The sequence below is a fragment of the Lepus europaeus genome, chromosome X (assembly GCF_033115175.1).
Source record: "Lepus europaeus isolate LE1 chromosome X, mLepTim1.pri, whole genome shotgun sequence".
NCBI lineage: Eukaryota > Metazoa > Chordata > Mammalia > Lagomorpha > Leporidae > Lepus > Lepus europaeus.
Genome location: NC_084850.1, coordinates 26,387,354 through 26,405,698, shown reverse-complemented (window position 1 = coordinate 26,405,698; position 18,345 = coordinate 26,387,354). Strand labels below are relative to the sequence as shown.

At 48.2% G+C, this 18,345-nt stretch overlaps 1 protein-coding gene across 2 annotated transcripts in view; it reads right to left on the bottom strand.

Moving 5' to 3' along the window:
• Positions 1–14,603, bottom strand: part of ZDHHC9 (zinc finger DHHC-type palmitoyltransferase 9) — a 39,053-nt gene extending 24,450 nt beyond the window's left edge. Inside the window, exons 1-2 of one of the 2 annotated variants that reach the window (XM_062183935.1) lie at positions 14,402–14,603; positions 12,481–12,782 (exon numbers count right to left, since the gene is read on the bottom strand). In XM_062183935.1, the coding sequence (XP_062039919.1) occupies positions 12,481–12,647 (167 nt within the window). In that variant the 5' untranslated portion in view covers positions 12,648–12,782; positions 14,402–14,603. The remainder of the gene's footprint in view (positions 1–12,480; positions 12,783–14,401) is intronic. The other variant, XM_062183934.1, reaches the window with a different exon arrangement.
• Between the last annotated feature and the right edge of the window lie 3,742 nt (positions 14,604–18,345).

Genomic DNA, 18,345 nt, shown 5'->3' with positions numbered 1-18,345 from the left:
GACACCTGCTTGTAGACCAGACAAAGGACAACTTAGATTTGAATTACGCTACACCACCAAGGATAAAGGTCTCTGTAAGCTCCACATAGACTATCTGCTGCACCTGCTAAAACAATTCACTCTGTATGTCAACAAGTACACAACAAGCCCATTGTATTGTTCTTCTCCAGAGATGAGGCTACTGGAAGCCAGTTGTCTCTAGTGAGTGGGTGTGGCCAGGAAGGCAGATGTGGAACCAGCAGGCCTTTCTACTCCAAGCAAGAGGAAAGTTTTAGAGCCAGCGGCTGAAACTGTTGTAAACTACAACCCACAGTGTTTGTCTTCAATAGTTATGATTTTAAAATGTCCCCTAAGGCGGAGGGATTGGGGACATGTTGGCCAAAGGACACAAAATCTCAGTAAGCAAGAGATATATTGCACATCACAGTGACTAGTTAATAGCAATGTATTGTATTCTTGAAAATTGCTAAAAAGAATAGATTTTAAGTGTTCTCATCCCCCCAACATTATGAGTATATGAGGTAATACATATGTTAATCTGTGTGATTCAGTCATTCCACAATGTATACATATTTCAAATCATATTGTATGATGTAATATATGAATTTTTATATGTCAATTTTTTTAAACACTACCCTAGGGTAGTCTCATAACTGCAGAAAGGTAGAGGTCTGCCTGACAGGAATAAGCTATTCGAGGATTTAGTGGTAATTTACAAAAGTAACCCCCAAAATGTAGGCATATCCTCAAACACCACAATTTGTCTTGGAGAAAGACTGGATCTGTCATTCACCAATGTGAGCTAATTGTTTTTGGAACCCCTTAGTACTTTCCATGTATCTCACGTCTTGGAATAATAACATCCATGCATTTCTCGAAACAGAACTCTCCTTTGTCTTCAAAGTACCAAGGAGCCTTCCTCCGTCCAGGGGTTAGAAGTTCCTATTCTACCTTGGTAATTTTATAAATGCAACCGTGTCCCCACTAAGTCTTTATTTCAGCCACCCAAAGAAACATGATTTTAAGTGAACCTCTACCAAACTATTGACTGGCTTCAGGACTCCATAGCTAGCCTAACTGACTGGGCTCCTGCATGTCCCCATGGACCACATGGTGGCACAGACCAGCAGTAACCAGCAGTGCCAGGCTAGGATGGTGTGTCATGTTCTATCCCCCACCCTTAGCATGCCAGTTCAAGGAGGGATGAGGATAATGACACAGACTTCAATTCAGATGAAAAAACTCAAGAGATTCATGACTGGAATTGGCTTTAAAAAAAAAAAAAAAAAACACCTCAAACAAATTCCACAGCAGGAGTATGCCTCGCAGACTGGCAGCTCGGATTGGTGTTCTATACAATACTCTGCTCCTAAGTCTCTCCGATAACTTTCTTGCTATGGTTTTTGTTTGTCCTTTCATCAGGGAAATGAAACAGTCAGTAAGTATTTAATGGTCTAGCAAATGAAGAACAAGAGAAACAGGAGTTGATTTTGTTGGGAAAACATAAGTAATATATGAGATAGGCAAAGGATAAGTTAAGACCAATATTTCAGTGGTAGAATGGTGATTCAGACTCTAAGGACTGCAAGGGTCAGGGAAGAGATCTGCTTGAAACTGCTCCAACTGCAGCAGTTAAAAATGACTCTAAAGAACAGCAGATATGCTTGGAACAACAGGAAGAGCTCAAGGATCAGACGCCTAGGATGCCCTTTAGTCCAACGTGATAGAAATAAGCCTTTGCTCTAAGTCCTACCTGATATGGGTGGCCAACTATCCTCTCATTTACTACTTACCTTCTGTGGACTGAATGTGTGTGTCCAGTGCAAATTCATGTTGAAATCTAAACCCCCAGGGGCTGGAGCTGTGGTGCAGTGGGTTAAAGCCCTGGCCTGAAGCATCCGCATCCCACGTGGGCACTGGTTCGAGTCCCGGCTGCTCCACTTCTGATCTGGCTCTCTGCTATGGCCTGGGAAAGCAGTTGAAGAGAGCCCAAGTCCCTGGGCCCCTGCACCCGCATGGCAGACCTGGAAGAAGCTCTTGGCTCCTGGCTTCAGATGGGTGCAGCTCCAGCCATTGAGGCCATCTGGGGAGTGAACCAGCAGATAGAAGACCTCTCTCTGTCTCTACCTCTCTCTGTAACTCTGTCTTTCAAATAAATAAAAAAGAAAAAAAAGAACTTAGAACTATTCCTTGCTGCCTATGATATTAAGACCCAAACTAGGGGCCAGGGCTGTGACATAGTGGGTCAAGCTGCCTCCTGCAGCACCAGCATCCTATATGGGTGAAGGTTTGAGTCCCAGCTGCTCCACTTCCGATCCAGCTCCCTGCTAATGCACCTGGGAAAGCAGCAGAGGATGTTCCAGATCCTCAGGCTCCTGCACCCATATGGGAGTCCCAGATGAAGCTCCTGGCTCCTGGCTTTGGCCTGGTCTACCCCTGGCCATTGTGCAATTTGAGGAATGAACCAGAAGATGAAAGACACCTCTCTCTCTCTCTCTCTCTATCTCTCTCTCTCTCTCTCTCTGCCTCTGCCTCTGCCTCTGCCTCTCCCTCTAACTCTTTCAAATAAATACATAAATCTTGGATGTGAGGGCAATCTAGCTGCGACATCTGTCACCCGATTGATCGCCAGGGTTGATTCGGCTGATCTGGCTGGCTAGGTGGGTGTCCCCTTCCTCCCTCACCGCTCCATGTGTGTCCCTCCCGAAGCTGCGCACTCGGTCGAAGAGGACGACCTTCCCTGCTAGAGGAGGACCGGTCTTCGGTCAAGGGTATACGAGTAGCTGCACTTCCCTGCTAGAACCTCCAAACAAGCTCTCAAATAAATACATAAATCTCTAAAAAAAAAAGACCCAAACTAGGGGCTGGCACTGTGGCACAGCAGGTTAAGCCACCACCTGCAATGGTGGCATCCCAAATGAGTGCTGGCTTGAGTCTCAGCAGCTCCGATTTCAGTCCAGTTCCCTGTTAATGCACCTTGAAAAGCAGTAGAAGTTGGGCTGAGTGCTTGGGCTCCTGACACCCACATGGGAGACTTCCATGTAGTTCCAGGCTCTCCTGGCTTCAGCCTGGCACAGCCCTGGCCATTGTGGCCACTTGGGGAGTGAACCAGAGGATGGAAGATATCTTTCTATCTTTCTTTCTTTCTTTCTCTCTCTCTCTCTCTCTCTCTGTGTCTCTTTCTGTTTTTCTGTAATTCTGCCTTTCAAAATCAATTAAATAAATCTGAAGAAAAAATAATTATTTTTAGGGGCTAGCATTGTGGTATAATGTCCTGGGTCATCGCCTATAGGGCCGACATCCCATATGGATGTCAGTTCAAGTGCCAGCTGCTCCACTTCCGATCAAGCTCCCCAGTGATGCACCTGGGAAAGCGGCAGAAGATGGCCCAAGAGCTTGGGCTTCTGCACCCACGTGGGAAACCCAGATGGAGTTCCAGGCTCCTGGGTTCAGCCTGGCACAGCCCTGGCCATTGGGATCATTGGGGAGTGAACCAGAGGATGGAAGATCTATTCCCCTTCCTTTCCCCTATAACTCCATTTTATAAATAAATAAATAAATAAATCATAAAAAAAAAGATTCAAACTACACAGGCCAGTATTCCAAGGCCCTACATTAACTGGCATTATTATCTAATCACCATCATAAGGCTCTTACCTTCACATTGCTCCATCCAGAAACATCCCACTAATTACCATGAATTAGCTAGCCTCTTGCTATTGCGAGAGCATACGGTACCCTCTTTGTTCTTAAACACAATACCAGTTTCTGACATTTCTGAGGAAGATTTAGGAAGTCTCTTCTCTCCCTTAATAACATCTCAAATGATGTCAGCATGCCAAGGGACAGCCCTGTTCTTTGTGCTTGCTTCTCTCAAAAGAGTGGATCACTATACTTAATTAAGACTCATTCTCAAAAGATGGGAGAGGCATTCAGTGGAGATTGACAATGTGAAATTCAATACTATCAAAGGTAATAGAGGCAGAAAATACACAGAGAAATTCAAAATGACAGAACTGTAAGGAATGGTTAAAGGAAAGCAAATTGTTCAGGAGAAATAACCCAACCCTTCCTCAGTGACATACTTTACCAGGAAGTTCAGTTTAGCTAAGTACTGTAATAGATTGATACTACAGAGGCAACCGATGCCTTTCTAAGCTGTCTCCTGTATGACCAAGTTCACAGATTGCAGCCTAAGTCAGATGAAGCACAAACTGACTTCCACAGAGGAATTCTCCAGAAAATGCTCTCTTAGTTAGAGACCATATAAAACCACTTTTTCCTCTTTCCAATGTCACCTAAGGACATTCTTTGGGAACCTCTAAGTTTGTCACTGTAAATGCTAATGTTCTGTCATGGCAAGGTTCAGCTTTGAACCACACCGTCTGTCTTCAAGCCTGGTAACTTTGTATTGTCAGATCTGCTTTTGTTACCCCATCTGTCCATGAGGACTCTTTGCTCTTTTCACCAGGATCACTCACAAAGTAATAGTGTTGGGAGGAACATTGCTCAGTTTTCCTCCAAGCCGTCTTCATCTGGCAGCAAGGGGCTAGGAATGGCCACAGAGGTGATGAGCCCTTATCACCTTCCAAAGCTCCTTACATCCTAGATTCACATTTCGAGATGGGCTACCCTATCCATGAAATCAGGCTACCAGAACACCATGTTGAAATGCTGTCAGTTTTCCACAAAGATGTCTTCGTTTTCTAGGAACATGAACTTGGGAGACCCAAACAACCTCGGTGCCATTAGCTAAAACACACATTAGCTAGCAAGAACCCAGAATATTCTGGTCTAACATTTGTCATGATGCACAAGTTTAATTTTCAGGACTCCATAGCAATGAGATGACAATGAGATGCCTCATATAGAGGCATTGGCTGGACAACTGATCATGAGGAAATAACCTTACTTCTGTGAACCTGGTTTTCCCATCCACAAAGGGATGGAGAGTCCCCAAGCTAAGTTCCAGGTCTATCATCCTATGTTTCTTTGCATATAGACTCTTAAAGTGCAGGAGGTTGGTGCTTTGGCGTAGCAGGTAAAGCTGCCACCTGAATGGCTATCATCCCATATGGGTGCCGGTTCCAGTCCCGGATGTTCTACTTAAGATCCAGCTCTCTGCTATGGCCTGGAAAAGCAGTGAAAGATGGCCCAAGTGCTTGGGCCCCTGCACCCACATGGGAGATCTGGAGGAAGCTCCTGGCTCCTGGCTTTGGATTGGCCCAGCTCCAGCCACTGAGGCCATTTGGGGAGTGAACCAACAGATGGAAGACCTCTCTCTCTGCCTCTGCCTCTCTGTAACTCTGCCTTTCAAATAAATCAGTACATTTTTAATAAATAAATAAATATTAAGTGCATCTAGAATATATTAATTTAGCAACATTAATTGATTCCTACTCTTTATATGGCCTGGTAGAGGACACCGTGGGAATTACACAGACAAAGGAAATAATCCCTGATCCTGAAAAAGCTCACATCTAGTGGTGGAGGAGGACAACAACAACTGAAAAGTGCAACCAATATAGAATTCAGAAATATAAGAAGTATCATATATCTATTTGTTAAATGAGTTGTATGTATGATTAGCTCAGTGAGGGTTTCATGAAGGCTCAAGGAATTATTGAGGAGCCAGCATTGTGACACATTGGGTTAAGCCTCTGTCTGAGATGCCAGCATCCCATTTGGGTGCTAGCTTGAACCCCAGCAGCTCCACTTCCAATCCAGCTTCCTGCTAATGCACCTGGGAAAGCAATGGGAGATGGCCCAAGTGCTTGGGCCCCTGCCACCCACATGGGAGACCTAGATGAAGCTCCTGGCTACTTGGCTTCAGCCTGGCCCAGCCCTAGCTGTTGTGGCCATTTGGAAAGTGAACCAACGGAATGAAGATTTATCTCTCTCTCTCTCTCTCTCTCTCTCTCTCTTTCTCTCCATGTATGTGTGTGTGTGTGTGTGTAACTGACTTTCAAATGAATAAGTAAATCATGAAAAAAACTAAGAAATAATTGGCACCAGCGCTGTGGCATAGCAGGTGAAGCCACCGCCTGCAGTGCCGGCACCCCATATGGGCGCTGGTTTAAGTCCCGGCTGCTCCTCTTCCAATCCAGTTCTCTGCTATGGCCTGGGAAAGCAGTGGAAGATGATCCAAGTCCTTGAGCCCCTGCACCCACATGGGAGACCCGGAAAAAGGTCCTGGCTCCTGGTTTCGGATCGTTGCAGCTCCGGCCGTTGCAGCCATCTGGGGAGTAAACCATTGGACAGAAGACCTCTCTCTCTGCCTCTCCTCTCTCTAAATCTGACTTTCAAATAAATAAATAAATCTTTAAAAAACAAAAAGAAAGAAAGAATTAAGGGCCCAGCATTGTGACATAGCGACTAAAGCCTCTGCCTACAATGCCAGCACCCTGTATGGGCACCAGTTCGAGACCCAGCTGCTCCACTTCCAATCCAGCTCCCTGCTAGTGGCCTGGGAAAGCAGTGGAAGATGGCCTGACTACTTGGGCCTGATACCCATGTGGGAGACCTGGAAGAAGCTCCTGGCGCCCTGCTTCAGCCTGGCCCAGTCCTGGCCATTGTGGCCATCTGGGGAGTGAACCAGTAGATGGACGATCTCTCTCTCCCTTCCTTCCTCCCTCCCTCTCTCTCTCTCAACTCAGACTTTCAAATAAAAAATAACTCTTAAAAAAAGAACTGAAAAAGGGGTAGAATTTGGATAGGCTAGGAGAAGTGGAACGATTACTAAGCAATGTTACGAAGCTTTATTCAATTCATCCAATTCAATGACTCCTCTGCCAATACGTACACCAAAAAGCACCCATGGTGGGGGGCGGCACTGTGACACAGGGTGTTAAGCCACCATCTATGGTGCTGGCATCCCATATGGGCACCAGTTCAAGTTCTGGATGCTCCATTTCCAATCCAGCTCCCTGCAAATGCACCTGGGAAAGCAGCAGAAAATGGACCAAGTTCTTGGGCCTCTGAATTCACATGGGAGACCCAGATGCAGGTCCTAGCTCCTGGCTTCAGCCTGGCCCAGCCCTGGCCATTGCAGCCACTTGGGGAATAAACCAATAGATGGAAAGTCAATCTTTCTCTCCTTCCCTCTCTCTGTAACTCTGCCTTTCAAACAAATAAATAAATCTTTTTTTAAAAAAAGGTAGAGGCAGGCCGGCGCTGCGGCTCACTAGGCTAATCCTCCGCCTGCGGCGCCGGTACTCCAGGCTCTAGTCCTGGTTGGGGCGCTGGTTCTGTCCTGGCTGCTCCTCTTCCAGTCCAGCTCTCTGCTGTGGCCCAGGAAGGCAGTGGAGGATGGCCCAAGTGCTTGGGCCCTGCACCTGCATGGGAGACCAGGAGGAAGCACCTGGCTCCTGGCTTCGGATTGGCACAGTGCAGCAGCCATAGCAGCCATTTTGGGGGTGAACCAACAGAAGGAAGACCTTTCTCTCTGTCTCTCTCTCACTAACTCTGCCTGTCAAAAAAAAAGGGGTGGGGGGGCCGGCGCCGTGGCTTAACAGGCTAATCCTCCACCTTGTGGCGCCGGCACACCGGGTTCTAGTCCCGGTTGGGGCGCCGGATTCTATCCTGGTTGCCCCTCTTCCAGGCCAGCTCTCTGCTGTGGCCTGGGAAGGCAGTGGAGGATGGCCCAAGTGCTTGGGCCCTGCACCCGCGTGGGAGACCAGGAGAAGCACCTGGCTCCTGGCTTCGGATCAGCATGATGCGCTGGCCGCAGCGGCCATTGGAGGGTGAACCAACGGCAAAAAGGAAGACCTTTCTCTCTGTCTCTCTCTCTCTCTCACTATCCACTCTGCCTGTCAAAAAAAAAAAAAAAGGTAGAAGCAGCACTTTTGCCACAGGGGGTTAAGCCATGGCCTGCAGTGCCGGCATCCAATATGGGCACCGTTCGTGTCCTGGCTGCTCCACTTCCAATCCAGCTCCTTGCTAATGGCCTGGGAAAGCAGCAGAAGATGGCCCAAGTCCCTGGGCCCCTGCACCCACATGGGAGACCCAGAAGAAGCTCCTGGCTCCTGGCTTCCACCTAGGCCAGCTCCAGTCATTGAAGTCATCTGGGGAGTGAATGAGTGGACAGAAGATATATCTCTCTTTCTCTCTATCTCTGCATTTCCAATAAATAAATAAAATAAATCTTTTTTAAAAAATAAATAAAAGCATCCATGGGGACCAGCCCAACAGAAACTCATCTGACAGTGCCTGGGTACAATTTTCTCCATATATGGCACAGTGAGGGCATAAGCACTGATCATAAGCAGCAAGCATTTCAAGGGTCAAGAGTCACACAGTAATTCTTGCCACAAGAGAAGTCTGAATACCATGATCCCACTAGAGGTCTGGTCAGAAAATTTAAAGAATAAGCTCAGAAGCCAATTCCAGGAGACACTTGGACCTGTCCTCAAGAGCACACTTTATCAGAAAGTTGAGTGTGACCACAATAGCCTTTCAGGAGCTGGACAGCTACAGACTGTCACTGTCAGTCTGCTCTAGTGTCGTGACATTCCAGGCCAACCAGGTAGCTGTGTGGTCAGCGTACAAGCTGGACAGGGTCTGAGCCAAAAAGACTAAAAACAGTTCATGTGTGCAAAGCTGAAACTGGCATACACACTCACATTTCCCAAATACAAGGACCTCACCCTCAGAATTAATTAGAAAATCTTCTTCTCTAAAGCATTATACGATCTTCACTCTGCTTTTAACTGTAAATACATTTATCATGATATAAAATGCAACTACCTACTGGTAATCTATACTCTCCCTTTGTGGTATATTTGAATTTTTCAGATAGACAGAGAGTTTTACAAAATTTCGGCCTCTCAGAGTTGCAAGAGGCTTAGTGACTCCCCAGCCTGACTAACTAGTGTAGTCTATCACAGCAGCCCTGAGAGTCAGTACCCAGCTTTATTTTTTTTTTTTTTTTGACAGGCAGAGTGGACAGTGAGAGAGAGAGAGACAGAGAGAAAGGTCTTCCTTTTTGCCGTTGGTTCACCCTCCAATGGCCGAGGCGGCCAGCGCATCGTGCTGATCCAAAGCCAGGAGCCAGGTGCTTCTTCTGGTTTCCCATGCGGGTGTAGGGCCCAAGCACTTGGGCCATCCTCCACTGCCTTCCCAGGCCACAGCAGAGAGCTGGCCTGGAAGAGGGGCAACCGGGATAGAATCCGGCGCCCCAACTGGGACTAGAACCTGGTGTGCCGGCGCCGCTAGGCGGAGGATTAGCCTGTTAAGCCATGGCGCCGGCCAGTACCCAGCTTCTTTACAAACACTTCTAACAGTACGGAGCACACTGGCTCCGCGCCGAACAACCTTTTGGTGTTGCTGTATGCAGTCAACCTTTTGCCTGTCCACTGAAAATCACAGGTCGCTCCTATGAAAAGTCTAGGTCTGGAAAAGCTCAGAATGACAGGCTAGCCACTGGCATGACTAACAGCACATGGTTTTCATTAAGGGGCATCCATATGTCTGACCAGACTTCTCAAGACATCTGGCTGACCCAGAGCTGTGCCACGGGCAGCTATAAATCAACTCACACTTGTTCCTAAGCACCTGCTGCAAGCCAGACCCTGTTGGTAAAATGTAGGTCCAGATGTGTCCCAAGATTTTCACTATCTTCCCACAAGGCAAAAATGTAGCAGCCAGAGAACATGCAATCTACACTCCTAGACAACTAAAGGATGAAAATGGACAGCCATTTGCTTATTCCAATACCTTTTCCCACTTCGAAGACAGGTGGCTAGGTCAACTGATTTCCTGAAGTCTCATTGAGTTCTTTTTTTAAAAAAAATTATTTTATTTATCTTTTTGAAAGAATGACAGAGAGAGGTAGAGACAGAGCAAGAGAGAGAGGTCTTCCGTCCACTGGTTCACTCCCTAAATGGCCACAACTGCTGGAGCTGAGCTGATCCGAAGCCAAGAGCCAGGAGCTTCTTCTGGGTCTCCCAAGTGGGTGCAGGGGCCCAAGCACCTGGACTATCCTCTACTGCTTTCCCAGGCCATTAAGCAGGGAGCTGGATCAGAAGTAGAGCAGCTGGGACTAGATCCAGAGTCCATATGGGATTCCAGGGCTGCGGGCTGAGGCTTTAACCCACTGCGCTACAGCGCCGGCCCCCTCACTGAGTTCTAATGCTAACAAAGAAGCCCATATTCTGCCCCCCAAAGCCCTACCCTCCACTATGTGGCTGGTGGTGAATTATAGACTCTGAAGAAGGTGATCAATTAAGAAAAGATTTCATTCCTCTGAGGCACGGCTATCATTGGCTAGGCAGAAGGCAACCACCACCTGTAGTGTCTGTGTGTCTGTATTTGACAGACAGACACATACACACACACACACAAGGACATTCACAAACAGATTCCACCAGTCACAGACAAAAAGCCTCATCACCATGGTCCCCTCCTCTTTGGTAAGATTTATACTTCCCCATTCCACTCCTCAGCTACCATATTTGCTTCCTTCTCCCCCAGCCTCCTCCCATCATGCCCTCCCCCAGTCCTACCTTCAAAAATATTTACTCTTGCATACAGGCAGCTGGAACTCAGGACAGTTTTACAAACAACTCTGCCCTTCATATTGGCGGACACAGCACAAGACATAATTTGTGGGGGCTGCAGGGGGGCCATCTTGGGAAAAAACTCCAACTGTCTCTGTCAAACAGTAACTTGGCTAATTACGAGCTTCATCCCATGGGCAGATTTCTTTAGAGGCCTAAATGGAACAGAGCCAAATCAGACTCTGTCACTGACTCCCAGATACAAAAAGAGCCAAATGACAATAACTCCAAATTCCAAGTTCCCCTGGTCAGTGAAAGCAGAGGTTTCAAGCTCAGAATGATCAACTCATTCAGAGCCTGGAAAGAAATCTCATCTCTGTTTTGAATGGTTTCAGTCATAAAAATTTCACCATAGAGGGGAACGAGGACAAAAAGATCAAGAGAAAGGGAGAGTGATAGAGAACAGAGTACAGTTTTGTACTTCCAAGAAGAAACAAGGCAGAAATGAAGCAAAAAAAATTTGCAGAGGACGAGAAGAAGGAAAGAAAAATGTTTTTTTTTTTTTTTGTCATGCATATGCTTGCCTGACTGCACATGCTCACTGGTACCACACAGGAGCACATGTGCGTGCACACACACTCATACACACACACACACTCACACACACTCAACCATGAAATTTAGACTGAGAGCAGCTAAGATGCCTTTAGTAACCAGTGCAACTTCACCCAGTGCTTCACAAAGTCAGCAGCAGCAGCAGCAGCAGCAGCAGTAGCAGCAAAAGAGCCTTTAACAAAGAGCTCCTCTGACCTTACTTTCCCAGCCCTGTTATAAACCGGGCCCCCCGCCTCCCCCTGCTGTTACTCAAGCCAGCTGCAACCATCAAAAAGTCTGGCAAAGCAGTCTGAAAATCACTCTGGATGCACTGGGAAAGCCTGAAGCCCTTACAGAGGACAAAAATGAGCCCCAAGGGATCAGAGCTCATTTTAATTAGCCACAAAGGCTGGCCAAGGAACCCCCTCCTTTCTCCCCAGGCCACACCCCAGTATGGGAGCTCCATTTCCAGACCCCCCACATACATGAACGATAGCAGGCTCACATCAGGTGCGGTGTGAAGTCCACACACACACCTCTCAGCCCCTCAAGGCCCTCCTCACAGTAATCCCAAAACAATTAGCACTGCTCCCATCCCTAGAGTGTAGAGCATTCTCAGCACACCCAGTAGTCGTGCCACAGTGCCCTAGAATCCAACTGGCCACCTCCCTGGAGCAGTGGCCTACACAGACTTCAAACAGCTGCACTAGTACTAGCTAGTATTACATCACAGAAAAAAAATAACTTCAAGGCTGGTATCAGGCATACACAGAACAGAGAGTTGTTTATGTTGAATGACTTCGAGGGAAAGCAAGAGCAACTCATTTTTAATAAGCACGCATGTGCCATGCATGCAGCTAACTTGTGATACAGCTGCAACCAATCTGCAGGTTCTCAATGCAGTTGGCTTTTCAAGTGAATAACCAGGTGAGACTGAGCTCTAGGGAAATAAGACTCAAAATAACAGAATAGGTGAGTGTTGCTGGATGGTGGTTTCACAATGAGGGGGTGCCCCTAGGCTTAGGATGGGTGGACGGGGGCAAATATGTCACGATGCTCCTAAGGCAAAGACTGAAATGGGGAAGTGAATGATTAAGACAGCCACCTCTCATTCCCCAAGTTTTTCAGGGGTAGCCCCAAATTGGTGCTGTAAAATTGGCATGGAAGGTCTTGTGTTTTTTTTTGTTTGTTTCTTTGTTTGTTTCTTTGGGAAGCACATACTCTGCTATAACCACCAAGCAATGAATTTAGTTGATGTGACCTATAGAGATTGCTCAAGAAGACAGTAAAAAAGTCATCCAAGGACTAGCCACAAACTCCCCAGAAAGAAGGTTTTCCCCCTGAATCCAGAGTAACCCTAATCAGGCAGCTCTACGCAAAAGAAACTCACTCAAAGGCGAAGAAGAGTGTACACGTCCCCAGGATGAGGAAGAGGGTCAAGTAGAAGATGCCCTTTTGCCGGGCCATCATGACACGGCCATCGCAGCAGAAGGTATTCCTGCCCGGGAGTTTCTCCCACTTCCGTGTCACCTTCTTTCTCACCACCATCACAGACATGATTGGGATTCCCGGTCCCAAACGGGCTGTGTGATTACACAAGGGAAGAAACAGAGGCTGGGCCCAGCGTTGAAATCACGTCGTTTGCAATTGCTGCTGCTCGGTCAAGCATCATCGAAAGTCCAGTTTCTACTCCTAAGAAAAAAAGCACAAAAACAAAAACCAAAACTGAAGCAGGAATAAGAAAATGTATTCAAACCCTCCTCTCCCAGAGGCAGAAACATGAACACTACCTGATGGCATGGGGATGGGGAAGTGGGAAAAGTTTATTTCTAATCTGTTTGGCCTCTAAAAGGAGAAGTGATTAAAGGTTCTCCAAAAAACAACGGGGGCTGGTATTTCTTCTTAAATAAACCTCTGTGCTTCCAATCTAATACTGATGATTTGATAATCAAAAAACCTCGGAACTAGAAGAGATTTTACTGGTGACAGCCCAATTATTTTGTTTTATAAACAAATTGAGGACCAGAGAGAGGAATTAACTTATCCAGGGTCACACAGCAGCACAGGCGAGACAAGAAAATATGTCTGCTGACTCCATGTCCAGGGCACTGTCCACTATACCACAATGTTCTCCAATCTTCTTTATGAGGACTGTGAAAATAATAGTAGCATTGCTGTCCTTAAGGAGCCGTTCCCTCCCCTCCTCCACTTCTTCACCTTCTTTCTTCAATTTGCCACTCAAATATGAATCACACCAGGGAACAAGCCAGCCTCCGGCCGGGCTGGGAGGTTCTGGACACACTGTACACACATAAGCATTGTATTTACACGAAACAGATTTCCCCTAATGAACCCCTCAGTAACTTCCTGAGTCCAGGAAATGAAACAATTGCGCTGGTCTAATCTAACATTTGTGGGAATCTTAATGAAACCACACCACACAGCCAAAGGTGAAAGGCTGACTTAAGCACAGATATTCTGGAATGGCTGGCGTTTGATGATGGGTATTTAGGGGGAGAGTGGGGGCGGGGGGAGGACAGCAGCTAAGAAAAGTCCTTAAGGGCGCTTTCTGGGACATTTCCTAAGTGCCATCTCCACTCAGCATCCTGAATTCCCAGGCCTAGCCTTTCCCAGTCACTGCCACCCTCCGCTCTCAGGTGTGGTGCCGTGTGGCCTCTATTTACTGATACCACATGCCCCACGCTGGCAAGAACGAGGCGGAAGCCTGCAGCCCGACCAACTGGAGATCATTCCCGGTCTGGAGAGGGCAAGGGTCCAAAGAGCGACCGGGAGCCGAGCGGGAGAAAGGAGAAGAGAGAAGGCTTGAGAAAGGGGAGGGGGCACCAGGGGTGCAGAAGACCCTTCCTTTGTGTAAAACTAACCTGGAAAACAATCTCCTTCTGATAAACTGGCCCAGCGGGAGCAGAGCCACCAGGAAGGGAAACCCGGCCCGAGAGAACAAAGATCAGATCCGCCGGGAAGCAGCGACCGGCCCACCAGCCGGGGCCCCCAGGCCCAAGTCCGCCGCCGGGCCGCGGGCGCGGCCTCGGGAGGCCCGCCCTGCCTCCGCCACGCCGCGGACCACCGCCCCAGGCAGGTCGGGACGCGCGCCCGTCCACACGCACACGCATCCACACGCTCGTACACACTCACACACGCCCCGCCACGTGTAGTCACCCCGGGGCCAGGGGCTCGGCGGCTGCCGAGTTGAGAAGGGCGGTGCCGGCGCCTCTGCGTCCCGGCGCTGCCGAAGGGGAGGCAACCCACCATGCAGCCGAGCCCAGAAGACCCCAGCCCCCACCCCTCGTTACCTGAACCCAGGAGACCGAACTCGGCCAGCAGCTGAGGGCAGGAAGTGAGCAGTCCCAGGGGACCGCGTCCGCCGCCGAAGGTGGCAGCGACTTCTCCCCAGCCGGGAGACTGCCTCCTCCTGACAAGGGGCCCCAACAGTCGGGGCCCTAAACCAGCTGTGGCAACCGCCCACCGCTGGCCAAATGGAACGCTCCTCACGTCACCAGGTCGCTCCAGTAGTGGCTCGCGCCCCATTGGCTGCTCGGCCTCGGCGCCCCCGCCCCTACCGCCCCTGCCCCGAACTACCATTGGCAACTCTGAATGCCACTCGACGATGCCTCCGCCCACTCCCCCACCCATCTCTCTGCTACTTGCCCACCTGCCAAGCCACTGCCAGCCTCTCTTTGGGGTCGGAGTACCAGTATGTGAAGTGTTGTCTTGTAGTGATACAGTTAGGCAGAGACAGAGGGGAGAGCTAGTGCCGGCGGGACGAGGAGGAGCCGGGGGCCAGCCTCCCCCTCACACACGGTAAGATGCTGAAGCGAGGCTAGCTCAAGATCCGGGTGCTCTCCCCAAACCGGGTCCGCCCTGGGCCTCTCCAGCCCTCTTACATTCAAATCAACCGTTAACTCCGGATTTTACCCTTCAGCGGCGTGAAGACAGTTTCTCTGCCTCCCAAGTCCCGTTCAGTAGCCAAGGACCCCACCTCGCTCCCCGACACTCTGGCCTCCATCTGTAAGGCTTTCAGAACAAAACAAACAGAAAAGGGAAGTTGAAAGGGTAACTGTCCCCAAGAACACAGAAGAGTTTTTTCAGTGCCAAAACCAAATAATTGGTATTAAGAGAGAGAAACGTCAATTCTCCCAGGTAGGTAATGAAGTAGATTGTCAAGAAGCTTGGCAATCAATCTCTATTCGATTTGGAGAGTTTATGATAATTAGGGGGGGGATTCACTGCAGAATTTCCACCCACCAACCAGACTAATTCCTTCCTTCTGCCACACCTCTGCAGTCACTGCTGGCACGAGCCATTGCTACTGATCCAAGAAGAGTCTCAACCTTGGGAAGCCTTGAGATTGGAATGAGGAAAATGGTGGAGGACACCAGCATTCTCCTATAGGGTGGACTTTACCAGGTACAAGATCTGTTCCCACTGGTATACTCTTGCCTCTCAAATGTAAGGAAATACCAGAAGAGACTGAAAGTGGCCTCTTCCTACCAGCCACACTGTTGGGGATGCGGGCCCACCTCACCAGCCTAGGCTTTCCTGAGCTCAATACAAGTTTCTTTAGGGTGAGGGCATTTGGAATTCGTACAGAAGAGACTTCCAAAGCGCTTCCTGAGGCAGTTTTTTGTTGGTTGAAGGGCCACATACAAGGTCCAGAACTATTTCTCCTTTACAGTATTTGGGTCCATCATGAAATGAAACTGAAATCTACATAATGATAATCATATTTGACGCTTTCATAGCATCCTTCAATAAAAATTTTAACGGATTAAAAAACACGGGTAATTCTCTGACGAGACAGATGCATGATAATTAATTTGTAGAGGAAAGTATGTCTTTATAAACCTTCTATTATGGGCCGGTGCCGTGGATTAACAGGCTAATCCTCCGCCTTGCAGCACCGGCACACCAGGTTCTAGTCCCGGTTGGGGCACTGGATTCTATCCCGGTTGCCCCTCTTCCAGGCCAGCTCTCTGCTGTGGCCTGGGAAGGCAGTGGAGGATGGCCCAAGTGCTTGGGCCCTGCACCCTATGGGAGACCAGGAGAAGCACCTGGCTCCTGGCTTCGGATCAGCACAATGCGCTGGCCGCAGCGGCCATTGGAGGGTGAACCAACGGCAAAAAGGAAGACCTTTCTCTCTGTCTCTCTCTCTCTCACTATCCACTCTGCCTGTCAAAAAAAATAAAATAAAATAAACCTTCTATTATTCCTTAGTACTCATGCTCATTGTAACCATGAGTTTATTCCTTATGAAGTGTATGACCTGTTTCATTGCCTCCAGTTGTATTCTCTGAGTTGTGGAAGGTGTCGGTATTACACATACTTGGAATGGACGGGAGAGGGACTTCCTTAGCCTCATCGGGTCTCTGGATTCCAAAGCCTGTGTGTGTATCACATGCTCTTAGGAATAGCATAGTCACCCCAGCTGCCATCCTTCTGACTAGAGAGGAGTCACAAATAGGCCTCTGCAGCACCCAAACATACTTTGCCCATAGCTCAGGTGCAGGTGAAGCCTGGGGAGTCCCGGAATGGATGTGTCATAGCAACACATTCCTTAGTGCTGCCCCTCCCTGCTCTTGGTCACATTCCCTCTGGGATTAAGTGGCTATGTCAGTCAGGTTTATTTTATTACAATTTAGTATTACTCGTGCTCACCACTAAAAGAAAAATAAGGAAAATTTATAGGAACCAATATTCCATAGCACTTCCTTCTAGGTAATTACATAATTTTATGTAATCCTTAAAATCTTTTTAAAAACATTTATTTATTTATTTGAAAGGCAGAGTTACAGACAGAGAAAAGCAGAGAGAGAGACAAAGAGAAAGGTCTTCCTTCTGCTGGTTCACTCCCCAAATGGCCACAATGCCCGGAGTTGGACCATCAGAAGCCAGAGCCAGGAGCTTCTTCCAGGTCTCCCATGCAGGTGCAGGGGCCCAAGGACTTGGGCCATCTTCTACTGCTTTCCCAGGCCATAGCAGAGAGCTGGATCAGAAGTGGAGCAGCCAGGACTCAAACCGGCACCCAGATGGAATGCTGTCAACATAGCTGGAGGCTTACCCTCCTACACCACAGCACCAGCCCCCAATCTTTAAAATCTTAATGCACACGCAAATAAATAATGACTATAAACAGATTTTTTTCCTTTTCTCTTTCTTTTCAACAAATCTCCCACTTTGTGCATCCAAATTGGTATTAACTCTTTTTTTTTTTTTAATGTTTTCAAAGATTTATCTTGTTTATTTGCAAAAAGAGATTTTTCTATCTGCTGGTTCACTCCCACGATGGCTAGGGCTGGGCCAGGCCAAAATCAGAAGCCTGGAACTCCATCCTGGTCTCCCATGTGGGTGGCAGGGGCCCAAGTACTTGGGCTATCTTCTGCCCCTTTCCCAGGCCATAGCAGAGAGCTGGATTAGAAGTGGGGCAGCTGGAACTCAAACCAGCACTCATATGGCATTCTGGCAACAATGCTAGTCCCAATGTTGATTGTTTTGAAGGGGAGTTACAGTCATGTGATGAGCTCTTCAAACACTGCTAAAATTAAGACTAGTCTCCCAGGGGCCTGGTGTTGTGGCATAGTGAGTAAAGCCACACTGGCATCCCATGTAGGCACTAGTTCATGTCCCAGCTACTCCACTTCCAATCTAGCTCCCTGCTAATGACCTGGGAAAAGCAGTGGAAGATGGCCTGAGTGCTTGGGCACCTACTGCCCACATAGGAAACCTGGAAGAAGCTCCTGGCTCCTGGCTCCTGGCTTTAGCCTAGCCCAGCCCCAGCTATTGCAGCCTTCTGGAAAGTGAACCAGCAGATGAAAGATCTCTCTGTGTCTCTCCTTCTCTCTCTGTAACTCTGACTTTCAAATAAATAAATAAATCATTTTTTAAAAAAGATACAGTCTTCCAGGAAGCTGTAGTTGTGATGTTACAGGTAAAGCTGCCACCTGTGACACCAGCATCCCATATGGGTGCAGGTTCATGTCCCAACCACTCCATTTCTGATCCAGCTCTCTGCTAATGTGGAGGAGAAAGCAGCTCCCTTGGAAAGCAGAGGAAGATGGCCCAAGTACTTGGACCCCTGCACCCACGTTGAAGACGTGGATGAAGTTCCCAGCTCCTGGCTTCAGCCTGGCCCAGCCCCAACCATTGCAGCCATTTCAGAAGTGAATCAGTAGGTGGAAGATCTCTCTCTCTCTCTCTCTCTCTCTCTCTCTCTCTCTCTCCCTCTCTCTGTCTCACCCTC